A 27,889-nucleotide genomic window follows, 5' to 3' on the forward strand; every position below is an offset into this window, starting at 1 on the left:
ATTGTGGGGGGGGGGGGGGGAGGGATTGACAACTTGCTCACCCCATGTAGAGCTAATGACTGTGAAATGCCGACCCTTCTACTTACCCAGGGAGCTAACGGCAGTCTTCATAACGGCCGTATATGTACCACCGAGCGCGGACGTGAAGAATGCTATGACAGAGCTCTACAACAACGTCAGTGAGCAGCAGAGGGAACATCCAGATGCTTTCTTCATGGCAGCTGGGGATTTCAACCAGGCAAGTCTTACATCTGTTCTGCCTAAATTCTACCAGCATGTGAACATTGCAACCAGGGGAAAGAACAAACTAGACCTGGTGTACACCAACATTAAAGATGCATATAAAGCAGCCCCCCTCCCCCATATCGGCAACTCTGACTACTTAGCGGTTATGCTCACACCTGCATACAGACCCAGGGTGAAACAGGACAGGCCAACGGTCAAAGAAGTCAGAACATGGCCACAGGGAGCTACCGCTACACTACAAGACTGTTTCGAAACCACACAGTGGGCCATTTTCAGAGAGGCAGCAACAGATGACAGTGGCATCAACCTCCAAGAATATACAGAGTCCGTCATCGGATACATCAATAAATGCATTGATGATGTAACGGTGGTCAAAACCGTCAGGAGGCGTGCCAATCAGAAACCTTGGCTAACTGGGGAAGTGTGTTCCCTACTGAGAATCCGGAATGCTGCATTCAAATCTGGGGACAACGCAGCATACAAACTGGCAAGGAGTAACCTATCCCGGGGGATCAGGGAAGCGAAGAGGCTGTATGGGCAAAAACTTAATAGCCACTTCGAAAATGACAAAGACACACGTCGCTTGTGGCAGGGATTTCACACCATCACTGACTACAAGCCCCCCCCGCTGCGGATATGCCAAAACGACCCCTCTCTACCAGATGAACTGAACGAGTTCTACGCACGGTTTGAGGTTAAAAACAGCACCCAGACACGTGCACTACTGCCATCTCCCAGTGACCAGTCGCTTAGGCTGTCCGCAGCCGGAGTTAAAAAGGCCTTTGCCAGCATCAATCCACGCAAAGCTGCAGGGCCGGACAACATTCCTGGATGCGTTTTAAGAGACTGCGCCGAGCAACTGAAAGATGTCTTCACAGACATTTTTAACATCTCACTCAGCCAGGCAGTAGTGCCCAACTGTCTTAAGAGTGCCACCATCGTCCCTGTCCCAAAGAAACCAAACCCAGCCTGCCATAATGACTTTCGACCAGTGGCTCTAACACCCATAGCAATGAAGTGTTTTGAGCGACTGGTTATGCAGCACATCAAAAAGAGTCTACCTGCCGACCTAGACCCACTGCAGTTCGCCTACAGAGCCAACCGATCCACAGAGGACGCAGTCTCAACAACACTGAACCTCGTACTGTCACACCTTGATCGGAAAAATACTTATGCCAGGATCCTCTTCATAGACTTCAGCTCTGCGTTTAACACAATCATTCCGCAGCAGCTGGTGGAGAAGTTGGAGCTATTGGGGGTTGATGCTGGCACATGTAACTGGGTCCTGAACTTTCTATCACAACGGCAGCAGACAGTCAGGGTGGGCAGTAGGAGATCAAAAACCATAGCCGTGAGCACTGGCTCGCCACAAGGCTGTGTCCTAAGCCCCCTGCTGTTTAGTCTGCTTACACACGACTGTACTGCTAGACTCAACAACAACTTCATCAACAAGTTCGCTGATGACACAACAGTGGTGGGTCTCATCAGTGACAATGATGAGTCGGCGTACAGGATGGAGGTGGAGCTGCTCACAGGATGGTGCAAATCCCACAACCTCATTCTCAACGTGGGAAAAACTAAGGAGATGGTGGTTGACTTCAGGAGGGCGGGAAAACAACACCATACACCTCTGCACATCGATGGAGCTGATGTGGAAAGGGTCAGCAGCGTGAAGTTCCTAGGACTCCACCTGTCAGATGACCTGATGTCCACAACCAACACCACAGCACTGGTCAAGAGAGCCCAGCAGCGACTACACCCTCTCCGAAGACTACGTAAAGCAGGTCTCCCCACTACACATCTACGAACTTTTTATAGGGGGACAATTGAGAGCACATTAACCAACGGCATCACTTCCTGGTTCGGGTGCTGCAAAGCGTACGAACGGCACCAACTTGACAGGATTGTGAAGACCGCCAGCAGGATTATTGGTGCTCCACTCCCTTTCTTGCTGGACATATACAGGAAGAGATGTATCAACAGAGCCATCTCCATCATCAAAGACCCCTACCACCCATCGCATCACATATTCTCCATCCTGCCATCTGGGAAGAGGTACAGGAGCATTAGCTGCAAAACCAGCAGGATGCTCCTCAGCTTCTTCCCGCAGGCTATAAGACTGTTAAACGGACTTTGCCCCCTGCCAAAGTATCGCACACCAACCACCAACCTGGACAGAGCCACTGTCGTGCCGCTGCCGATCGGAACGCCTGTTGATGTTTAGTTGAGTGTTAAACTTGTTCATGATATATGTATTTTTATTTCTATTTATTTATTTTTTACTGCACACTGAATGGACACTGGTTTGAGTAACGTTTTTTTGTTTCCTCTGGGTATGCGAGTACTCAGGAAAATAACAATAAAGATATACAATACAATAAAGATGGAGTTGAAGGGGAAGTGGCTACAGAAAAAATCACAAAAGATTCTCGAATTAATGGGAAGGAAAGTGTGTGTGTGTGTGTGTGTGTGTCTGTGTCTGTGTCTGTGTCTGTGTTTGTGCCTGACGCCAACATCAGACCCAGAAAGGCATAGATTTTCTCCATTTCGGTAGAGATTTCACTTTTCATTCCAAGTATCCACTCCTCATTAAATTTTGTCGTGTTTATGTACACATTTTTAATAAAAATCCTTCCCTCCCCCCCCCCCCCCACCTCCTGCTGGTCAGCGACCATAACGGCTGCTGGTGCCCGCCTCTCGCCTCAAAGATGCCATTTAAAAACAGCCGCACTGCTGAGTGCTGGAATCTTATGTTCGGGAATGGCTTGAGTTGGAGGACCACGTCTCCTGTGGGGGCTACCGGTAGGGTACGGCTGCGTTGGGGGAGCAGACCCAACGGGTCTGCACTTGGTCTAGTTATATATTAAAACTCTGTGGCTGTGTGTGTGTGTGGCTGGCCGGGTGTATGTCAGATTCCATTTTCAGATTCGATTTTTGCCCTTTGATTCCTTGGTCCGCCAACACATATACCCAAAAGACATTCGTTCAATAACTTGAGACGCTTGTTTAATATAATGTACTCACACGGAACGATAAACAAAGACTTATCAATTATTTCCTTAGATGCAGAAAAAGCATTTGACCAAGTAGAATGGGAATATCTCTTCACAGTATTGCAAAAATTCCAATTAAGAGAAAATTTTATTTCATGAATAAATTTGTTATATAACAATCCGACTGCCAGAGTATTGACTAATCAAACTCTCTCACCTAAATTTCAATTATCCAGGGGAAATAGACAGGGGTGTGCATTATCACCAATGTTATTTGCCCTTGCTATAGAACCCTTAGCTGAAAGTATAAGAGTACATCTGAGCATTCATGGCTATAATACTAAATATACTAATAATAAGATTTTGTTATATGCAGACAATGTACTATTTTATATTACTAACTCCCAAGTAAGTATCCCAAATATACTAAATCTCATAAAACAATTCGGCTCCTTTTCAGGGTATAGAATAAACTGGAACAAAAGTGAAATTATGCCGATAAAACCTCAAGACTCTTCACACCTCCTAAAATTTCCCTTTAGAATTGCTACGGAAAACTTTAAATATCTTAGAGTCTACGTGACTATAAAATATCCTTCCTTATTTCAAGCAAATTTTCCACCGTTAATCACCAAACTAAATGCCCTTATTCAATTTTGGAAAACACTTCCGATTTCCCTTATAGTTAGAGTAAATGCCATAAAGATGATTTTCCTTCCACAACTCCTGTACCTATTTCAATCAATACCGATTTTCCTCCCTAAAAACTTTAAAAAAAAACTCGACTCTGTGATTACAAACTTTATCTGGGATTATAAAGCTCACAGAATTCACAAACGACATTTATGTAAACATAAAGAAATCGGTGGATTGGCTCTCCCTAATTTTCTTCTTTATTACTGGGCAACTAATATTTAAAATTTAATCTATTGGATGGACGATACATGCCAACAAGTAAACTGGTTAAAAATGGAGAAGGAAGATTGTTCGCCTTTCAATATAGGTGCGATTCTTCTCTCTCCAATACATCTGAAGAAATCAACGTATGAGAAAAATCCGATAATCCATAGCACCTCTACGAATCTGGAAACAGTTGAAATCAACCCTTAAATTGAGAAATTTATCTCTCCTCTTACCAATCGCCAATAATCCCTTGTTTAAACCGTCTACTTTGGACAATGGGAAAGCTTAGGAATTAAAAAGCTGTGAGACCTTTATGAGATGGGGACCTTCCTCTAGTTTCAAGAATTACAGTTGAAATATCATTTGAAAGGTAGTCAATACTTCAGATATCTTCAAATACGAGACTATGTGAAAATACACACGCAAGGTTGTCACTCCATGGGTCCAGATATACTAGATGAATGCATGAACAGAAAGGCGGATTCAAATAAGTTAATATCGTACTTCTATAATACCCTTTTAAATCCACATATCCCATCGTCGGAAATAATTAGGCGAGCTTGGGAAGACGAATTGGGTTTAACAATTTCAAAGGACAGTTGAGAGGAAAGTCTTCTATATATACATTACTGTTCTCTTAATGTTAGGCACTCACTAATACAATTTAAAATACTGCATAGACTTTATTATTCAAAGTCTAAATTGAACAAGATCTTCCCAAATGTCACTCCTATCTGTGATTAATGTCTCCTCCAAGAAGCAACTACAACCCATTCTTTTGTCTCCTGTACAAAATTACAAAATTTCTGGAGGGGAATTTTTGATATCTTTTCCAAAATACTTAAAACTAAATTGGATCCCGATATAAAATTGATCACACTAGGTATGTCAGAGGCCTGTTCTGAGCTAACGATATTTCAAAGACGTTTCCTTAACTATGAACTGATAACGGCGAAAAAATTAATACTTAAATTTTGGAAACAGACAACACTCCCTACAGTGAAGATGTGGATCACAAATATGTCCGAGACACTACATTTGGAAAACATTAGTCTTGTCTTGGCGGAAAAACCAGATCAATTTCTTAAGACATGGACACCCTTTACCGAATTCTTACAACTTTAGCATGGCGCAACACAAATTTAAATTTAAATCCGATGCTGGGTTGGGTGAGGTGGGCGGTGGGCGGGGGGGGGGGGGGGGGGGGGGGGGTCGAGGGGCAAGGTATATCTCCATCTTTCTTTTTCTTTCTTCTTATTTCTATATCATTCTGTTTTATCTCTGTACAATTGCTTCTAATAAAAATAGACAATAGATAATAGGTGCAGGAGTAGGCCATTCGGCCCTTCGAGCCAGCACCGCCATTCCATTTGATCATGGCTGATCATCCCCAATCAGTACCCCGTTCCTGCCTTCTCCCCATATCCCCAGACTCCGCTATTTTTAAGAGCCCTATCTAGCTCTCCCTTGAAAGCATCCAGAGAACCTGCCTCCACCGCCCTCTGAGACAGAGAATTCCACAGACTCACCACTCTCTGTGAAAAAAAGTGTTTCCTTGTCTCCGTTCTAAATGGCTTACTCCTTATTCTTAAACTATGGCCCCTGGTTCTGGACTCCCCCAACATCGGGAACATGTTTCCTGCCTCTTGCGTGTCCAAACCCTTAACAATCCTATATGTTTCAATGCGATGCCCTCTCATCATTCTAAACTGTAGAGTGTACAAGCCCAGCTGCTCCATTTTCTCAGCATATGACAATCCCGCCATCACGGGAATTAACCTACGCTGCACTCCCTCAATAGCAAGAATGGCAAAAAAAAAAAAAAAAAAAAAAAAAAAACATCAATGGTGAGTAAGGTGGTCCAAAAAATTGTAGCGCTATCATGTACCATTTTGGCGTAATTCAGGGCATGACTCACACTCAGACACACACTCACAAACAAACAAGATGAGAGTTTTAGTAATATATAGATAGCAGATAGATGTTACCCGAGATCAGATTTTTGTATATATTTACTATGATTTAAAATATCCACTTGTGCCAATCCATCGACTGCACTGAATACATTGAAAAATGTGAAATTACAACGTGCCTTATGCATATGGGCTAAATCAGGGTGTTTTTTAGACACTAGGGCATGTCTACAACCCAAATCAAAGAAATTAACCTTCATTTCATGTCTGAACAAGGGTCCCGACCCAAAACGTCAATTATCCATGTTCCCCAGAGATGCTACGTGACCTGCTGAGTTACTCCAGCACTTTGTCTTTTTTTTTGTGAATCAGCATTTGCAGTTCCTTGTCCCTTAATTGTTATATTGTCACTCTTCCTGTGAACCAATATCTCAATAAAGTCAAGAGTGGTGTCAATGGATTGGAACAAGTGGATATTTTAAATCATAGTACATACATACAAAACACAAGAACGTGCATGTAACTCTTTCCCTGTATGTACATGTCAGGCACACTGGGCAACGAGACACTATTTTTAGGAAGCTTGAGAAGCAATATTTCATCTTCTTCAGCAAGTACTGAACTTTCACATCTAATTCCTCTTGCATAGTGACCAATAAATGCAATATTATTGCTAAATTACTAGTTATCTCCGCAGCACAATCTAGACTAACAAAATCACACAAATAAAGTCACATGTGATTTTCTAAATTCATTGCTTAGGTCTGCCCAAAAACACTCAGCTGAATATTAGCATGGTTCGGTGATATCCCCTTTTTGTTTTAAAGCTTATAATCTAGATTTTTCCACAGGCAATATGGAGAAACCAGGACTGAGAATTCCATACCAACGTCTTAAATTGAATCAAAGTACGACATATAAGAATTACACATCTCCTTAGGGTCAGATTGGACATGTCGGAGACTTGGAAATTGCAAGATGGTGATAGAACGTGGCGACTCTTGGCGTGCTGTTCAAGAAGAGGATCTACTGCACTCACGTATGGTATGATTTGATGGATAGCATACAGAACAAGCCATTCATTGGAGAAACAAAGAGCTGCAGGTGCTGGTTTATACCAAAGATAGACACAAAGTGCTGGAGTAACTTAGCGGGTCAGGCAACATCTCTGGACTAAGAAGATGGGTGATGTTTCGGGTCGGGACCCTTCTTCAGACTGTTTGTGTGACAATATGAAAAATCAACTAACCAACCTGCATGGCTGTCGTTAATGCCACACTGACTGACAGGGATTTTTATTTGCAGTAGGTGAGTTGCCTCATTTCCCACTCCCTCCAGTGTTTGTTTCAGAGAGAACACACTTGATTTAAATGTCATCTATTTACCCCAAACTCTGGTCCGATGAAATAAAACAATGTTTGCACTAGGTATTAGATGTAGTTTGGCCCATTCACAAATCCTGGTAACTAATTCACTGAGTCCTAATGGACAGGTGCATTTCACAGAATTGCCATGATATCTGCATGGCCACAAGATCTCAAAGATATGGCTTTAATTGAATGCCTCGCCGCATTGAATATGGGGCCCCGTTGCAAAGCCAGGTTTAATTTAATTACTCTGTACTTTATTTAAAATTTGGCTCCATTCGACCACTGTATTTAGAAAAGAGTTGAATGGCTCTTTGACTTACCAGCCTTCAACCACGACCAGCAGTGGAACATAAGCAGTGTGAATGCAGCTCCACATTTGTGGTCATTCAGATAAATTTAACAATAATCTCAGTTTACATAACTGCGTTGTGTTTGGACTCAAACCGACTGCAAACACTATCATGTTTCAAAAATTTCATATTTATTTTTTTAGTTTTGAAAAGTAGTGTGGAAACAGGCTCTCCAGCCCACCAAGAATGGTCCATGCTGCCCATCGATCACCCACTCACACTAGGTTTATGTTATCCTACACACTAGGCGCAACAGACAGGAGCCAAATAATCTACAAACCTGGACATCTTTGGAATGTGCAAAGAAACCAGAGCACTCGGAGAAAACCGACAGGGTCACAGGGAGAACGTGCAAACTCTGCACAGACAGCACCTGAAGTCAGGATCGAACCTGAACCTGCAGCTCTACCACTGTGCATATCTATTCAAGAAATTGATATTGTCCCTTTAATACAAATATCAAAAGATTTGTCTGGTTTGTCCCACCTGCAGGTTTTCTGTATTTTATGTAACATCCAACCACATGTATATAACATCCATTATGGGTGGATAATCCCACTTATGGATTCCCTGTACTTTATATAACCTAACCACATTGCATCAAACATACATTACAGTTGGACAGGCCCACCTATAGGTTTCCTGATGATGGACTGCTTGACGATTTCACTTCCCACCTCAGAGGCAGACTGGAAACGCTTTGCTCTCTCCTCAAAAAACCATTCACCAGTGACTTCTCTCAACTCTCTGTAAAAAGAAATTTACAATGTAATTGCAGCTTTGGTGCATACAAGGAAAAAATATCCTATTTTTACATTTTAACATAAGCGTGTTGGTCTCTGAATATATAGAATGTTATTAAGACTGATAAATACATTTTAATATATTGAATATTCTTGAGATTTATACCACATTTTGTATAACATACTTAATAGTGACACACTCTGTATCTTCCCCTTTGCTCTACCTATTGTACTTGAGTTTGACTTGATTGTATTTATGTTTAGAGTTTAGAGAGGTACAGTGCGGAAACAGGCCCTTCGGCCCACCAAGTCCGCACCAACCAACGATCCCCGCACATTAACACTATCCTACACACACTAGGGACAATTTACACATACACCAAGCCAATTAACCTACATACCTGTACGTCGTTGGAGTGTGGGAGAAAACCGAAGATCTCGGAGAAAACCCACGCAGTCACGGGGACAACATACAAACTCCGTACAGACAGCACCCGTAGTCGGGATCGAACCCGGGTTTCCGGCGCTGCAAGCACTGTAAGGCAGCAACTCTACCACTGCACTACCGTGGCCACCCTATGTATGATATTATCTGATCGCATTGGATAGCATGCAAAACAATGCTTTTTCCTGTACCTCGGCATAAACCCAAACCAGTACAAAAAAATAATAGAAATTTAATGCAGAAAGATAATGGCATCTATTTTTGTTGCTATCTTTTAATGATTATTTTATTCTTCATGATTTGATGGCATAAGTTTAGAGACAAAACGGTAACCAACTCATCCATACTATATTCAAAGTCATACAAAGATAAGTTAAAAAATGCAAGCTCAAATATTTTATAACATCACTAATTCATAGAATTGATGAAAAAATAATTAGGATCCAGTTTTCTATAATTCATTGAGCAATATTTGTATTGGAAAAGTCATCTTGATTAAAAATGCTGCAGTGCCCATATTCAATGGGCAGGAATGCAGTAAAACTTCTCAATCATACATAACTACGTCCTATTCACTTGTTGTCTGTGTCATTATCGTGGCATGGGCAAATATTGATTTTAGCATTACCTTGCACAATAAACCAAGAGGCACCAAAATACTACGTACTTTTTATGTCAATAGTTCTAATTCCGCATTTTGCAAATATTTGTAATCTTTCTTCACTCGAATCCTTCAGCCTGCTTGCATCATAATGTGATCAAGGTGTTATCACACTCCAGGGCAATTGAATATCAAATTATTTTAAATTAGGTGTAACCATGATATTTTCCATTCATCACGTGCCCTACATCCTATTTTACCTATTGAATTTGTTTATTTGATTTAATTTATTTTGTTTTGTAAATTTCCCTTATAATATCTGATGGGTTCTTCTATATAGATGGATTATTGCAGAAACACATGATGGAAAATGTAACTAATTTGACACTCACTCATGAGGTATTTTCAACAAAATAATGAAGCTGTCGGAGAGCGAGAACGAGGGGGACCCTTAGGGGGTTGCTGTCATGTGCGACGGCAGGCAGGAGATAGGAATATTCAGTGAACCTTTGTAACTTGGTCGATGCCAAAATGTAGTGACACTTGTGTACTGCTTTAGTGAGGTCTGCTACATGATTCTACCGGGGTGTATGCAAAGTAAAGCATTTCACTGTACTCAGGTACTTGTGACAATAAATGATCGTTGAATCATTGAAATTTTACATTGACGCTAATTGACTACATGGATTCCCGCACTGTGCAGCAGCAGATAGAGGTTGGGATGGCTGGCTGCACATTGATATTCCAAATATCCTATCTGCCTCAGAGCTTGAAGAATTAATTTTGTTGTACAGTGATCTTTCGATACTTCAGACAGCATAGTACTGGTGCTGAAAATATGAACCTTTTGACCCTGAGGTGGGAGTCCCACAATGCATCCAAATTGATGTCAGCCTTCTCTTTCTGCCACTTTATTTTACCTCCTCTTTTGCCCATTTTCGTCATGAGGGATATGGATCACGTAGCTTATGCAGTTGAGATTAATTTATATTGGCATCATGTTTGGTGCAGAAATTGTGCGATACATCCTGTGCTGCACTGTTCCACGTTCTATGTTCTCTGTCTTTTCGTCACAGTAGATGCACAATTTCTTCCAGACCTTTCTTTCTCAATCTCTGCAGATTCTATTTTTCCACAACCCCACACGTTGTTTCTGTTGCTGTGTATTTTGGTCCCCTTTAGGTGGAATAATATTGAGCACTTATCGAATGCCTTTCCACAAATGCAAAGCAGCCCAATATAGAAGCACTTGCCTTTTTAATCAGTTTTCAAATTTACTTACTCACTTCCCCAACATTCCTCTTGATATAGCTTAAGGATAATGTGACATCATAGCAAATGAACAGAAACGAGTATAGTTAGATATAGAAAATTCTGGAAAAACGCAGCTAGTCAGAGCTGGAAAGATACCCTCTGTTATACCCTCTGTTATTCCTGCACTTTGTGTCTTTTTTTGTAAACCAGCAACTGCAGTTCCTTGTTCAAAAAGGAACTGCAGATGCTGGAAGATCGAAGGTACACAAAATTGCTGGAGAAACTCAGCGGGTGCAGCAGCATCTATGGAGCGAAGGAAATAGGCGACGTTTCGGGCCGAAACCCTTCTTCAGACTGATGTCTGTTGTTTCATTTTATTTTTTCCAGGAGATGTGATTAGACAGAAGGTGACTATAGCAGCTTCATTGATCGGAAGCATTAATACCTTCTGTCTCCGCTGATGCTTTCTGACTTGACAAACAATTCCAGTGCTGATTTTTTTTTTTTTAATTCAACTTACACTCAGACTTCAGTCTGAAGAAGGGTTTCGCCCCGAAACGTCGCCTATTTCCTTCGCTCCATAGATGCTGCTGCACCCGCTGAGTTTCTCCAGCAATTTTGTGTAACTGCAGTTCCTTGTTTCTCCAAGGTAGACAGTCTGTTTCAGGTCTGCAATCCTTCGGTAGAAATTGATATTCTGTTTATTTTAGATTTTCAGCACCTGATGTTTTTAAGGACAGCCCATTCCCTTACCATTATGAATTTTCACATTCAATGCCTGGTAATTATACAACGAGGAGAAACACCGGCCCCCATCATTTAATTCCTTTCATTTTATTTTTTCCAGGAGATGTGATTAGACAGAAGGTGACTATAGCAGCTTCATTGATCGGAAGCATTAATACCTTCTGTCTCCGCTGATGCTTTCTGACTTGACAAACAATTCCAGTGCTGATTTTTTTTTTTTTAATTCAATTTTCAGTTTGTAGAAGCCCTGACCTACAGCTAAATAAATCCAGAGAGTAATCAGTGAATTTGTGTGTTGCATGAATAAGCAGAGAATCTGTCGGAAATTAAGCTGCGTTTAATTACAACGCACAGTATATGTCCTAAACGTAACTGAAAATCTGGATAAATATTCAGAGCATTGAACATTAGCACAGGAACAGGCCCTTCAGCTGACTGTGTCTGTGCCAACCATAATGTCAATCTAAACTAATCCCATCTGCCTGCAAATAGTCAGTATCCTGCTCTTAAAGGTCTCTTAAACATATATACTTCACCACCTCTCCTGGCAGTGCGATCTGTTTTAAAGAAATTGCACACTTTTACACTTGACACCTCTCACCTCACACCTTGATGTTTTTGCCCTGAGAAAAGGAATCTATCTGTCCTCTCATAATTTTATATATAGTCATACAACACGGAAACAGGCTCTTTGGCCCAACTTGCTCATGCTAGTCCCAACTGCATGTGTTTGGCCCAAACCTTGCTAAAACTTTCCTATTCACGTACCTGTCCAAATGTCTTTTAAATGTTATAGTACCTGCTTCCTCTGGCAGCTTATTTCACATATCTTCACCCTCTGTTTGAAAAAGTTGTCTTTCAGGCTCTTATTAAATCTTTTCCCCTCTTGCCTTAAACCTATGTCCTCTGGTTATTGATTCCCCTATTCTGGGTAAAAGGCTCTCCATTAATCCTATCATTCCCCTCATGATTTTAAACAGCTCTATAAGATCACCCCTCAGCTTCCTACACTTCAGGGAATACATTCCTGGCCTGTCTGACCTCTCTCTATAGCTCAGGCCCTCAAGACCTGGCAACATCCTTGTAAATCTTCTTTGCTCTCTTTCCAATTTAACAGCATCCTTCCTATAGCAGGGTGAACTATCTACCACACACATCCTTCCTATAGCAGGGTGAACTATCTACCACATACATCTATCAGGTGGCTCCTCAGCGTCCAATGCACCAGAGGAAACAAGAGTGGCAAACTTTCAAGGAGCTGTGCGGGCAAATATATATTTTTAAACACACAGACTATTGAGTGCATGGAACGCTGCCAAGGGTAAAGGTGGAGGCAGATAAAATAGTGGCATTTAAGAGGCTTTTATATATGTTACAAAATTTTGAGATTTAAAAAATCAAGTCTGTAATTTATCCCATCAGATAAAGCATAAAAAGAAGTTTAATTTGACACTTTCATATCTTCAGTGTTAAAAAAGTTCTGGCCATTTTCATACTCGGAAATTAGCATCTTGTTCCCTATTGCTTTTTCATTGACTTAACACAAAAGCTGTGATCGAGAACAGTCAAATGCCCATAACTTTCTTAAACATTAAGAGAACTTAAATAAATTTTCAGTTATTATAGATTGAAGCATTCTGAAACAAATATGAAATAATCTTACTTAGATGACTTGAAATTAAAGCATATAATTAGTTAGTTACCTAATTGAAGCTAATTACAAAATCCAATTACTAGATCTAAACATCTATCCATTTCTTAAGAATAGATTAACATTTTTAAATAGCCTAAGTGTCCAAATAACATTCAAGCAAGAATTCACAATATAACATAATTTTTAAATCTCATTGTCATGGGTTTATAGGCCAAATGGAAGGAATTTATTGTTTAATACCTGTAAATTAATGGCTATTTAAATCAGCTTGCGAGTGGGTTTTTCTGGAACGCGATCAATTGGAATGTTGTGGTTGCAGTGGATTTAAACCCGTATCGTCAGCAAAAACACTGCCGGTTCGTTCGGGGGAAAAAATCACTGTTTCACAACTTAAAATGTGAATTAAATGCATCTTAAGAAACGTTTATACATAAAAATAAACTACTTTCTTTTACCTGTCCCCTACGTAAAATCCGGCCCCGTTGTCGGCTTCTGAAGCTGATTTTAAAATCACTCCAGCGATTAACTTGTCGGGCAAATTTTTTTTTTAAACACACAGAACGGCCGTCGGAACAATTCTTCAGCAAAAACTTGCACTCCAACAAAATATAATCCAGGACCAGGTCGGAGAAAACCGCGTTTTAACCCCGCCCCCCCCTCAAACGCGTCAAAATCGCTCACACGGCCAGTGGCAGAATTGCAGCGCCGCTGAAGGTAAGTATTGTAACATACCTAATATAGGCACATGGATATGCTGGGAATGGAGGGATACGGATCACATGCAGGCAGAGGAGATTAATTTAACCTGACAGCATGGACTTTGTGGGCTAAAGGGTCTGTTCCTGTGCTGTACTATTCCATGTTCTATGTAACAAAAGTGAATTAATAATTATCTTATTGATGGAGTTTGTCACGATTAGTATGCATATCTATATTGTTGCGCATCAGTCTTTGCAACATGCAATTCGGCAACATTCATAGCTTTTATGATATTAATGGAGTGGCAAGAGGATGACATGAAACACAGCGTTTGAAGTGCTCCCTGTTCAAGTGTTGAAGAACAAGAGCTGCGCATATTTACTTCTCTGCAGTAAGCTAGTGAAGCGAATCCTCCATCTAGAGCATCCTCCTGCATGCCACTGGCAGCAAGATACTTGGGCAGGTGACCCTGGTGCAAGCATCTGCAGAGGCCACTACGAAGTGGAAAGGTGGAGGCACAGAACATCACATGAATCAGAGGCACAGAGCATCACATAGACGCACAGTCTCTTGCCCGGACTTGGGAAATCGAGACCAGAGGACATGGGTTTAAGGTGAGGGGGGGGGGAAGATTTAATGGGAACCCGAGGGGTAACGTTTTCACACAAAAGGTGGTGGGTATATGGAACGAGTTGCCGGTGGAGGTAGTTGAGGCAGTTACTACCGCAATGCTTCAGAAACATTTAGACAGGTTCGTGGATAGGCCAGGTCAGAGGGATGTGGGCCAAATGCAGGCAAGTGGGACTAGTGTAGATGGGACATGTGGGTGTGGGAAAGTTGGGCCGAAGGACCTGTTTCCATGCTGTATGACTCTTTGACTCTACAATCAGAAGTATATCTCAGATCAAGACACCCTGGAGTGATTTGAAGTTCTTGTAGAGTTTTGAGTTTAAGGTTTCGATTTTTTTCCTGAGCTATAGAAACATTTGCACTCCTTGGATGCAAGAGCTTTACGTGATTTGTTTTACTGATAGGAGAGAGCCAGTTCAAAGCAGTGTCAGAATAGAGGCTGCATATTTGAAGGGGAGAGTTGGTGTTGTAGCAAGGCCATTTCAATAGTAAGATGTTGCTGCTGCTGCTGCTGCTGCTGCTGCTGCTACACAGTGCAAGTCTCAGAAAAGTCTGTGGTGTTTGCCAGATTCCTGTTGTTCATAGAGTTACTAAATGCACAATCAAGCTTAGGTGGAGCTGAATTAATTGAGAGAGGGTAATGTTGCAATTTAGAGATGATTCAAGAGCTCTATGAGTTATGCTACACTTTGTCTGGACTTGTTCATGTGATCCCAGTACACACTAAACAAAACACACTGAGGGAGAGTGAAAATAATTGGGGCTGAAGTGCAAACTTTGGAAACAATCTTAAAGTGGAGAGCAGAGGTTGTAATATTCTAACTATAAAGGGGATGAAAACATATATCCAGTCCGTGGAAAGCCAATAGTTTCACCAGAAATTCAAATCAGAACAAATTATTACCGGGTTTATTTCTTAAATATGTTCAAGTACCATAATGAACCATAGCAACTGATGTGGTCCATGAGTGTTTAAGATTAAATTGATCTTTCAAAGTGTAGGCAATGCAATGTGCAGAGCAGGACATATTAAAGTAAAATTGAAACTGGGATCATCATTACTGGGAGTAGATAATGGATTGACAATTTTATATTGCAGTGTTAACATGAGTTTTTGTAAATAATTGAAAAGGTTCATGTGCATATAAATAGTTAATTGGTAGAAACATTTACAATATGGATGGTTATTGTTGCAAAGCAAATTATAAAATTGCAGGAATTACACTTCAGAATTAGAAGTTGCTGTGTTTTGATGAAGAGTTATTGACATTAAGAATTAACTGTTTCTCTCCACTGATACTGCCTGGTGTACTAATTCTTCTCAGCATTTTTCTTAGTTGTTGTTCCATATAACAACCATATAACCATATAACAATTACAGCACGGAAACAGGCCATCTCGGCCCTACAAGTCCGTGCCGAACAACTTTTTTCCCTTAGTCCCACCTGCCTGCACTCATACCATAACCCTCCATTCCCTTCTCATCCATATGCCTATCCAATTTATTTTTAAATGATACCAACGAACCTGCCACCACCACTTCCACTGGAAGCTCATTCCACACCGCTACCACTCTCTGAGTAAAGAAGTTCCCCCTCATGTTACCCCTAAACTTCTGTCCCTTAATTCTAAAGTCATGTCTTCTTGTTTGAATCTTCCCTATTCTCAAAGGGAAAAGCTGGTCCACATCAACTCTGTCTATCCCTCTCATCATTTTAAAGACCTCTATCAAGTCCCCCCTTAACCTTCTGCGCTCCAGAGAATAAAGACCTAACTTATTCAACCTTTCTCTGCAACTTAGTTGTTGAAACCCAGGCAACATTCTAGTAAATCTCCTCTGTACTCTCTCTATTTTGTTGACATCCTTCCTATAATTGGGCGACCAAAATTGTACACCATACTCCAGATTTGGTCTCACCAATGCCTTGTACAATTTTAACATTACATCCCAGCTTCTATACTCAATGCTCTGATTTATAAAGGCTGGCATACCAAACGCTTTCTTTACCACCCTATCTATATGAGATTCCACCTTCAAGGAACTATGCACGGTTATTCCCAGATCCCTCTGTTCAACTGTATTCTTCAATTCCCTACCATTTACCATGTACGTCCTATTTTGATTTGTCCTGCCAAGGTGTAGCACCTCACATTTATCAGCATTAAACTCCATCTGCCATCTTTCAGCCCATTCTTCCAAATGGCCTAAATCACTCTGTAGACTTTGGAAATCCTCTTCATTATCCACAACACCCTCTATCTTGGTATCATCTGCATACTTACTAATCCAATTTACCACACCTTCATCCAGATCATTGATGTACATGACAAACAACAAAGGACCCAACACAGATCCCTGAGGCACCTGCCTCCAACCCGACAAACAGCCATCCACCATTACCCTCTGGCTTCTCCCATTCAGCCACTGTTGAATCCATCTTGCTACTCCTGCATTTATACCCAACAGTTGAACCTTCTTAACCAACCTTCCATGAGGAACCTTGTCAAAGGCCTTACTAAAGTCCATATAGACAACATCCACTGTTCATACGGGTTTCTTTTATTGAATGGCAATACAGTAAGGTAAATAAAACAAGTAACATGTATCAATTGCAGTATAAAAGTTGTATTTAATTGGAATAGAGTGAATGCACAGAGTCTTATACCCAAGGTTGGGGAAATCAAGAACCAAAGGGCATGGGTTTAAGGTAAGAGGGGAAAGATTTAATAGGAACATGATGGGCAACGTTTTCCACACAGAGAGTGGTGGGTATATGGAACAAGCTGCCAGAGGAGGTAGTTGAGGCAGATACCATAACAGCATTTAAAAGAAACTTGGGCACGTACAAGGATAGGAAAGGTTCAGAGGGAAAAGGACCAAACACGCAAATGGAACTAACTTAGATGTCATTTTGGTCGGCATAGACGAGTTGGGCTGAAGGGCCTGTTTCCGTGTCATATGATTCTAATTCCATATGAAGCCTTGAAGTATTGCATCGTTAGGAAGAATATACACTATAATAACATTACTTTTGAAACACTGTGGTGTCAGCCATGGTTACTGGTTACGAGTTACTGCCTTCAGTAGAGGATGTTTATTTAGTTTAGTTCAGTTTAGAGATAGAGCGTGGAAACAGGCCCTTCGGCCCATTGAGTCCGCACTGACCAGCGATCCTTGTACACCTACACTATCCTATACACACTACGAACAATTTACAATTATACCAAGCCAATTAGCCTACAAACCTGTCCTCTTTGCCGTATGGGAGAAAACCGGAGATCCCGGAGAAAACCCACGCAGATCATGAGGAGAACGTACAAACTCCGCAAAGACAGCAACGTCCTTGGGAGCAATGTCCTTGTTACTTGCCTTACTAATCAACAATATAAAAGAGCTTACAGATGCCAAACTTTGTTTTAAATCAAGCCAGTGAGAAACAACAAAACAGGAGACATGGAAATCTATCTGGAAACATAGGCTGTGGGCGTGTGATAGTTAAAATGTACAATGTGGAAGTGTGAGGGCTGAAAGTCTAACTCAGGAAATGTCTCTGCCCTCAGCTGAATCCTAAACCTAAACAACTGGGACTACACACCACTGGCTGAAGAGTTCAAGCCACTTCAAAACATAAAGGGCTAGACATTTCTGGATGGTTGAATTAAGAATACAGTAAGGCTCCAGAGGAAAGTTTATTTAACGTCAGGGGAAGCTAGATAAGCACAAAAAAGGACAAGAGAACAGAATGTTCTGCTGATAATTGGAAGAGGAAGGATGGGAGGAGGCTCAAGTTGAGCACTAATGCCAGCATTAACTGATTGGACCAAATGGCCCATATCTTGTTCTTCAGCTTACTGTTCACCTGAAATTTATTCATAGGAGACTTAATATTTCATGCAGAAGTAAAAACTTCCAATGAAGGTTTTAGTGTCCAATCACCAGTATTCCATGTTGTATTTTCTGACCTGCTGAGTTTCTCTAGCGTTCTGTGTCCTTTTTTTGAAAACCAGCATCTGCAGTTCCTTGTGTCTGCATTTTTGTTTAGTAGGGGTGTCAGAGGTTATGATGAGATGGCAGGAGAATGGGGTTGAGAAAGAAAGATAGATCAGCCATGTTTGAATAGTGGAGTAGAGTCAATGGGCCAAATGGCCTTATTCTGCTCCTATGACTTTATGGACTGCATTTAAACTGGAACTCAGACATTATAGTGTTGGAGTCGAAGTTATAATATTAGCTTAATATCACAGCAGTGGGCAAATGATACCAGGGAATTTATAATAGTCAGTGTTAATGGGTATCATCTTCATGATGAAAATGTTTTGTGATAAATTTTAGGAACCTATGCTATGATGATGTAGGCAACTTGATGCATCAAAGGCACTTGTTGGCATCAAGATGAAATTAATGTTTTCATGGTGTTTCCCTCTTACCCTGTACAAAACCTTATCAAAGCAATTTCACAATGATAGTGCCCAAATAATAGAGGACAGCACAGTCCTTGTATTGTATTTATTTACCTTTCCTGGACATCAGTGGAGCTGCACACTAAATCTCGTTGCACTGACGTGCAATGACAATAAAAGATATATTATTATTATTATTATTATTATTATATTATAGTAGCGCAGCTAGTAGAGCTGCTGCCTCACAGCACTAGAGACCCAGGTTCGATTCTGACCTCGGGTGTTATCTACATGGACTTTGCATGTTCTTGTGATTGCATGGGTTTCCTCCAAATGCTCTGGTTTCCTCCCACCTCCCAAAGATGTGCAGATTTGTAGGCTAATTGGCCTCTGAAAACAAAACCCCACTAGGGGACTGGATGAGAAGTGTGATATCATAAATCTAGCGTGAACCAGGGCTGCCAACATTGGGTGAGTGTTGGGAGTGAGAAATTGCGAGAGGCCAAGCCCGAGGGAGCGTAGTGACTGAGGGGGGGGGGAGAGATGGTTGTGAGTTTCCCCCCTCCCATTGGTACGGAGCTTTTGGATTTCTCAGCTTGAAATTGTGCAATCTGGTGCATACTGTAGCGTGTCTTTTAACTTACACTTGAATGCAATATTTATGCTTTAAATTGGATTAGTTATGAATAAGGTTAGGCTAAATTACATTCCTAATTACATTCCACAATAGTGCCAGGCTCTGATCAACAGGTGCAGCACATGAATGATCTTAGTGTGTTCATGTATGGAAATCAGATTATAATCAAGCATTTGGCCCATGTTGACTAACCTGGGTCTCACTGCACATCTGGTACTATTCCAGACCTTGACTCTGGATGCACACTTGGCCTTGCTCTTAGCCCCTTTGCACTGACATTATATCTGGCCCACACATAAAGCCCCATATCTTAACCTATTACGTTCAAGTCCACAGGTGCTTATCTAATGCAGTAATCTTTTATGGGGCACTTCACGGACCAAATTTTGTCTTACAAAATTTGCAAATCCATTGGCTTCCTTGTTATCTAACATGCTAGTTACTTTGTCAAAGAAGTCATCAATTGGTTGAACACAATTTCTCATCCTTAGAATTATACTCACTCAGCTGTATGTATTCTGTTACCATTTCCTTCATTTTCCTAACAAAGTGGCCTGAAGTCATTTTTACCCCCAATATTTTCAGTATTTTGCTGTCTTCCTCTCAGCTGGGACTTTCCGAAATGCAGTCCAATAACTATATATTTAAGCAATACTATTCTATTTTATGTGATCTTGAGAGTACATAATATTTTCTGTGGTATTCATAACACAACAATGATAAATAAGATCTTTGTTTTGATTGCACCTACCAACATGCATACATTATTATATTACAGTTAATATGTACCAAGGGCAAATTTTTGTTCCAATGCTCCCCATTCCAAATTACTTTTACATTGAAGTGATTGAAATCCAAGTGAAGTTTAAATGGTCTCAGAAAAATAAAACCTCCGGTATGGATGATATTAATTACGTGGTTGGTTGGAGTCAGTATCAGGACAATTACTATATTAAACTTTGAATCTTCAGATGTCCTCGTTCAAGCTTAAACTAAAGACAAATATTAACCTCCTCACACATTCCCCTGCAAGTATCTCTGTCACTCCTTTAAAATATGCCCCTTCTTTGAACAAGTTCTTAAACATCGCATCTAAATCAGTTTCCATCTGATTACACTCCTTGAGGATGTTCATCTACGTGTTCAATTAATAAACTATGATATTGGGGACATTTCTATTCAACCTGTCAAAGGAATGTGGGGGGGGGGGGGGGGGGGTTAGAAATAGTCACTGAGTTAAACAAACATAATAGTTGAACTGGCAAATAACAATAGTGCTACCTTCCCAATATATAACTGAAGGAAATAATGGGTTATCGGGGCTGTATGTTGTGACAGACAGCCTGACACCTTGCATGTAATTTTAATATTACACTTATCCCATCCCCCTGGATATTCCGGATTAATAAATTAAGGTTTTGTCAACTAATTACAAATCAGGCTAATTACAAATCAATAACATTAGCCAACTCCGAAACACGAAGCGCTGAGCATTGGAATCCAGACATCATGGACAACTGGCCTCAGTTCCCCGCTCACATCTGCCAGTGCTCTCTGTCTGAACCAGGGACCACGGAGCATTTTTGAAAGTGGGGGGCTGAGCGATCACTGATCACTGGCCTTGGGGGTACCTGGCAAGGTAGTGCAGTAATCGAGTGGGGGGAGGGATTTTTTGAAACTTGATGTATTAAAATCATGTTTTAGTGCATTGTAGAAGTATGATTTCAATGTGTTTTTGAAGTATTTTTAAGAGGTAACTTTTTAAGGGGTAACTTTTTCCACACAAAGGGTGGTGGGTGTAAAGAACAAGCTGCCAGACGAGGTAGTTGAGGCAGATACCATAACAGCATTTAAAAGAAACTTGGACACGTACAAGGATAGGAAAGGTTCAGAGGGAATATTAAAATGTTGGGACTATCCCAACATTTAGGAAACAGTTAGACTGATACATGGATAGGACAGGTTTGGAGCGATATGGACCAAAAGCAGGTAGTGTAGCTGGGAGATGTTGTCGGGTGTGGGCAAGTTCGGCCAAAGGGCCAGTTTTCACACTGTATCACTCTATGACTACATTATACCTCCACCATGCATGAATGCTTCAAAATCAAGTGGTCGAGTTTTATCGCCATATACTCAAGCATAGAAACATAGAAAATAGGTGCAGGAATAGGCCATTCAGCCCTTCGAGCCAGCACTGCCATTCAATATGATCATGGCTCTTCATCTAAAATCAGTATCTCTTTCCTGTGTTTTCCCCATATCCCTTGATTTCGCTAGCCCCAAGAGCTAAATGTAACTCTCTCTTGAAAACATCCAGTGAATTGGCCTCCACTACCTTCAGTGGCAGAGAATTCCACCGATTCATAATTCTCTGGGTGAAGAAAGTTTGGCCTCATCTCAGTCCCAAATGGCCTACCCCATATTCTTAAACTGTGTGACCCCTGGTTCTGAACTCCCCCAACATCGGGAACATTTGTCCTGCAGTTACAGTAAGTGAAAATCTAGCAGGCAAGCAGGATGCTTTCTCCAACCACCCCCATTTGAAGTCCGCTATCTTCCGCCGCTTCTACCCAGTGCTTGGTGCTTACTTCCAGCAGCCACTGGTTGTCCTCCAGGATGCACTGAGCCACAGCCTGGTCCATGCCGGTCACCAGGGTGAATTCGGTACAGAGACTCTCACAGCAGCGGCGCAGTGCTTCCGACGCCCCGGGATTCTTGCACTGAAGCTGCTCCATGGCCGGAGCTGCAGCGAGCGACTCGCCAGCCCCGCAAACACTCGCCAGCACCGGCTCCCTGTCCACATCTGTCCCTGCCGCTGCTTCTGCTTCCATCCCTCCCTCAGCCCCGGCTCTCCAACACCCGCGACCCATGCAGTTGATATTAGTTTTTAAATTCTCGTTGATCACAGAATTTCTCACGACAGAGCGTGAGAAATTCTGTGATCAGCATGAGAGCGTGAGAATTTGGCGAAATGCATGAGTCTCACGCTCAATGCGTGAGAGTTGGCAGCTCTGCGTGAACTGATGATCGATGGTTGGCGTGGACTCGATGGGCCTATGGATTCCATGCTGTAAAGTCAAAACTAAACTATTATTTCATGCTGCAGTGCCTTTTTTTAAAAATAGGGTCTGTGATACGCTTTGGTAGCTCTTGTTAATTCCCAAAACAGGTAACCAGGGATGTGAGCAGCAATGCTTCATTGTGACAATAATTAATTGTAGCCGTGATTAAAACCAAATCTCAAAAGGACCCGACCATTAAATAGGATTGCTGAAATTTAGACTTAATCTTTTAGTTAATACTTGCATATAAATTAAATACGTACGCAATTTTAGAGCATGCCGTGCACTTCCAGCCTCCATCTTTGAGCACAACATGACATTCTGCGCACACACGGTCTTTGCAGATCTGGCATTGGTCCCCTCGGAAAAAGACGAGGCCAAGTGTGTTCTGGCATCGCTTACAGACCCGCTCATTAACCTGCTGTTTTCTTCGATTCACCCCCGATCCACGGATTTTGATCAGCTCGTTCTTTAATTTCCTGTAATAAAATGGGGTATGTTGTCAGTAACTGACAAAGGGGCAAAAACACAACCAGCAATTTATAAAAGCAGAGTTATAACATTTAACTGGAAGCTGACTTAGAAAATTAAATACAGCATAATCCCATAGCACAAAAGCTCTAAAACTGACTGGAAATATACATATTGATTTTGGATTTATATTAACAACTTTGTTGTCATGGACAATCCACTGACCCATGTAGATGTAAACCAATAATATCATGCACAATATTCAACAAAGAGCAAGTAAAAAGAGAGAGAGAGAAAGAAAGAAAATAGCTGGCATATCCATACAGTATATCCATATTTGTTCATTGAACTGGATTATCCCCTTTAAGGTTCTTTTTCCATTTTTACAGACTACTAATTTAATACAGATATGCCAAATTTGTCCGGCTGTGCCAAAATTATTTTACGTGACGAGACATTTTGTATTGGTTTTGGTACGGGTTCATTATTGTTAAGTGAACCAAGATACAGTGAGAAGCTTTGTTTATGTACTATCCAATTCAATCAGATTGTACTATACATGGGTATAATCAAGCCGTACACCAGTACAACATGCAGTACCACATGCAGTGCAAAGAAAACAAAACTAGACTGCAGACTATGGGTTTTACAGCATTGTAGCTTTAAAGTTCCAGAGGAAAAAAATCCAATGCCGCAATGAGGTAGGTTTACGAAAAGACCAGAAAAGGACACAAAGTGCGGGAGTAACTGCAAGTCAGGCAGCGTCTCTAGAGAACATGAATAGGTAACGTTTTGGGTCGAGACCCGCTCTCAGACATTTTTATTCTGTACTCTTCTAAAAATATAGAATTCAAGTTTGCAAGCTCCCATATCAAAAACACTGAATTAGCATTTTACAATTTGTTTTAATACTTTGACATGCAAACCAGAGTGTCATGGCTATTTCATATCTACTGCCTCACTTATCCTGTATCTTTTTTTTAGCTTGCACTCAATCTACTCAGTTTCTCCCTGTGGCCTATTTACAGCCTCGCTTGTACACTAATACACAGGATAACACCAATGACAAATGTTCATTTAACAAGCTTTCCAACGATATTATCCGTTATAGTCTTGATAATGTGAATTTAATGGGTCGGCATTCCCTTTGCTGTTCTTTTATTTTTGGCTGTATCTCGTCCTGATTTATATAATCCCAGTTTGCCTAGCATTTGTGCATCTTTCCTTTAAGTTCATATTATTTGTAGCCTCATTTGACGACCATGATTGTTCATCATGGAGCCTTTGCCTTTTTGACTACGTACTGTCACTACATACACTTACTAAGTAGGATTGGCGGCACAGTGGCGTAGCTGCAGAGTTGCTGCCTTGCAGCACCAGAGATCCTGGTTCGATCCAGACCACGGGTGCTCTCCATACGGAGTCTGTATGTTCTCCCTGAGATCACGTGGATTTTCTCCGGGTACTCTGGTTTTCTCCCACATCCCAAAGATGTAGAGTTGGAGGTTAATTGGTTTCAGTAAAATTTTAAATTGCCCCTAGTGTGTAGGACAGTGCTAGTGCACGGGGGTGATTGCTGGTCGGAGTACACTTGGTGGGCTGAAGGGCCTCTCTCTATATAACAAAGTCTTTGTCTTGTTTGTGACCACAATGTGTGTGTGTGTGTGTGTGTGTGTGTGTGTGTGTGTGTGTGTGTGTGTGTGAATCTGGTTAATTCCTATCTTCTTCCAAACGCTAGGCCACTGCCTTCCCATTTCACACATCCTACTCACATTTTTCCTGTGGTGGCAATAAATATTCATCATTGAAATTTAAAAAACAGCCTGATTTCTTCAAACTCACCCATTTTGGGGAAAAAAAATCCGAGTGACGCCACAATGCACTCGCAAGGCAGGACGTGCCACTCCGCGAGGGAGGGGCACTCCAGCACTCCAACCCCCCCTCGTTCTCTCTCCCCCCCACCACCCCTCCAGCACGCCCTCTCCCTTCCCACTACGCCCTCCCCCCCACGCCCCCCCCTCCCACTACGCCCTCCCCAACCCCTCCCCCTCCCCTCCCACTACGCCCCCCCCAAGTAGAACTGAGCACGCCTGAGCTATGCATATTTAAAGAGACATTGTGTGGTGTCCTGTATATTTGTTTGGGTTGGTGATCTTTTAACCAGTAGCAAAAAGCTAAAGGTATTTATAAGTGGTCTAAGTATTCTTCCTGAATCTTTCGTCTGAGGGGACTCGCATAACTGAGGTCAGGCAGCATCCCTGGAGAATATGGATAAGTGATGTTTCAGGTTGAGCCACTTCTTCAGACTGATTGCAGGGTTTGGTGGAGGTGAGGGGGGAAGACGAAGGCCAGGTTACTCCAGCATTGTGTCTTTTTTGTATCTATGTTCTCCAAAGATGCTGCTTGACCCGTTAAGTTACTCCAGCACATGGTGTCTTTTGTTTTTGTAAACCAGCATTTGCAGTTCCGTGTGTCTCCATTATTTGTGAGATTGTATCAGTTGTCTTAAAATATGTAAATTCTACAATGCCCAGATTTCATTTAGCAACGTGGTAGAATAAAAGCATTTTAAATGTGAGAACACTGGTTACCTAATATTGTATTAATGCTTAATATTTCATAATGAAAATGTGGGAAATGTTGCCCTGCAATTATCTCAGCATTGATTGATTTTATAAAAGCTCTTGCTAAACAACGACAAGATTTTATTGATGCTTTAACACAGTGTCAATACTTTGGAACCAGAAGACGATTATCAGGTTGGAACAGGATCCAGACTTGATGGAGTTTGATGTTAAATCCATTGCACAGCAATATGATTCATTGCACTATTTCACCTCAATTCACACTACCACCTATTACACCACATGGCATGTAACATGGTTTTAAAGGAAACCTGCATCTACAATAAGTGTCATTTGTAAATTACATTTTTCCCAGGCACTTTATCATTTTGACAGAGGGGACCATCATCTCGCGCTGTCGATAAGGCACTGTTTTTAAAATTTGGAGAATCAATGAAAAGAAAAGGGCGGCACACTGGTAGAGCTGCTGTCTTACAGCATCAGAGACCCGGGTTCGATCCGGACAACGGGTGGTATCCGTGCAGAGTTTGTACGTTCTCCGGGTACTAGTCCAAAGACGTATGGGTTTGTAGATTAATTGGCTTGTGTAAATTGCCCCTGGTGTGTAGGATGCAAAAGAACAGGTGAGTGAAAGTCAGAGTGGACCAGAGGACCTGTTTCCACACTGTATCTCTAAGCAAAACAAGTTCTTTAGTGTCTCAAATGGTCATCGCATATTTTGCAGGCTTGTGTTTGTAATGTGCAGCTATTATTTTTAGAACTAAGAAAATAAATCTTGTGTGTGTTTTATATTTCACAAAGTAAAAATAACCAAAATTCATTCCTCCTTTATCAAGCCAATAATAGTTTCCATTTCCATTCTGCATTGCCGACGACACTTAATAATAATAATAATGGATGGGATTTATATAGCGCCTTTCTAATACTCAAGGCGCTTTACATCGCATTATTCATTCACTCCTCAGTCACACTCGGTGGTGGTAAGCTACTTCTGTAGCCACAGCTGCCCTGGGGCAGACTGACGGAAGCGTGGCTGCCAATCTGCGCCTACGGCCCCTCCGACCACCACCAATCACTCACACACATTCACACACAGGCAAAGATGGGTGAAGTGTCTTGCCCAAGGACACAACGACAGTTTGCACTCCAAGCGGGATTCGAACCGGCTACCTTCCGGTTGCCAGCCGAACACTTAGCCCATTGTGCCATCAGTCGTCCCACCACTCATCCATAGGTCCCAATACTCACCACTCCCTGGAGGGGGGGGGGGGGGGGGCAGAGAGCGAGGACCCGACCGAGGACCGGACCTGAGCCGCGGGCGAGCGTCGACCAAAGGATCGCGAGTTGGGCCGCCGCAGTCTTCAGCTGTGATCTTTGGTCATAGCTGAAGACTTTGATCTTCAGTCGACGGCCCGACTTCATCTTCATCTTCATCACTTGATCAATGTTTTCCCCTTAATTCATCTGGGGACAAGCTGTTAAATTAAAGACTGAACAACTGTAACAACAATCTTAATTTAACCCACAAAGGAGGTGAATTACTTTGTTACATTCAACTGTAGCGCAACATTTGCTTCTCTCCTTCCCGATTTTCAATACTGCACCACAACAACAGGCATTCACATGGGTTGGGTTCCAGTTATCCCAATTTAAAGGCTCTTCCAAAGTCTGTCGTTTTTTTGGCATCATGCATGACTTTTCATTTTCAATTGATATAAAGGGGAAAGACGAACAGATGTTTCCACTTCTTTTCCCTATTTTATCAACCCCACTGGAATATACACTCTTTCCAAGCACTCCTTCCAAGGTAATAGTTATGCAGTTCGAGTGTCATCGAGTCATACAGCATAGAAACATGCCCCATCTACACTAGACCTGCCTTGGTGATGTGAAATAATGAGTATGGTAAAGAAATTAATAATCAGCAGCTCATGTATAAAGTAACATCTAATAAATAGCATCAACTCCCCATGAATTGTAATCCAGAGATCTCCACATGCAGACTTCCTATTTGGGATAACCATATTGGTAAGATAATTGACTGATTGAAATCTTAAATATGGGAAAGAGGGTATTGGCTCTCTCTGAACCAGTGGGATGGAGTCCTTCAGAGAGGGGTCATTTAAAAGGAAAGGAAAATTTAGACGGGGCTATTGAGGTTTGGGGTGGAGTGGGTTGAAATGTA

General features: G+C 41.6%; 1 protein-coding gene across 5 annotated transcripts in view; it reads right to left on the bottom strand.

Annotated features, from left to right (window-relative positions):
* The window catches only part of sytl5 (synaptotagmin like 5), a 153,708-nt gene that overhangs the window by 38,668 nt on the left and 87,151 nt on the right, over positions 1–27,889 (bottom strand). For all 5 annotated transcript variants that reach the window (XM_033033116.1, XM_033033113.1, XM_033033114.1 and 2 more), the window contains exons 3-4: positions 22,912–23,127; positions 8,407–8,522 (exon numbers count right to left, since the gene is read on the bottom strand). In XM_033033116.1, coding sequence (XP_032889007.1) covers positions 8,407–8,522; positions 22,912–23,127 — 332 coding nt within the window. The remainder of the gene's footprint in view (positions 1–8,406; positions 8,523–22,911; positions 23,128–27,889) is intronic.

Source organism: Amblyraja radiata, chromosome 14 (assembly GCF_010909765.2).
Source record: "Amblyraja radiata isolate CabotCenter1 chromosome 14, sAmbRad1.1.pri, whole genome shotgun sequence".
Classification (NCBI taxonomy): domain Eukaryota; kingdom Metazoa; phylum Chordata; class Chondrichthyes; order Rajiformes; family Rajidae; genus Amblyraja; species Amblyraja radiata.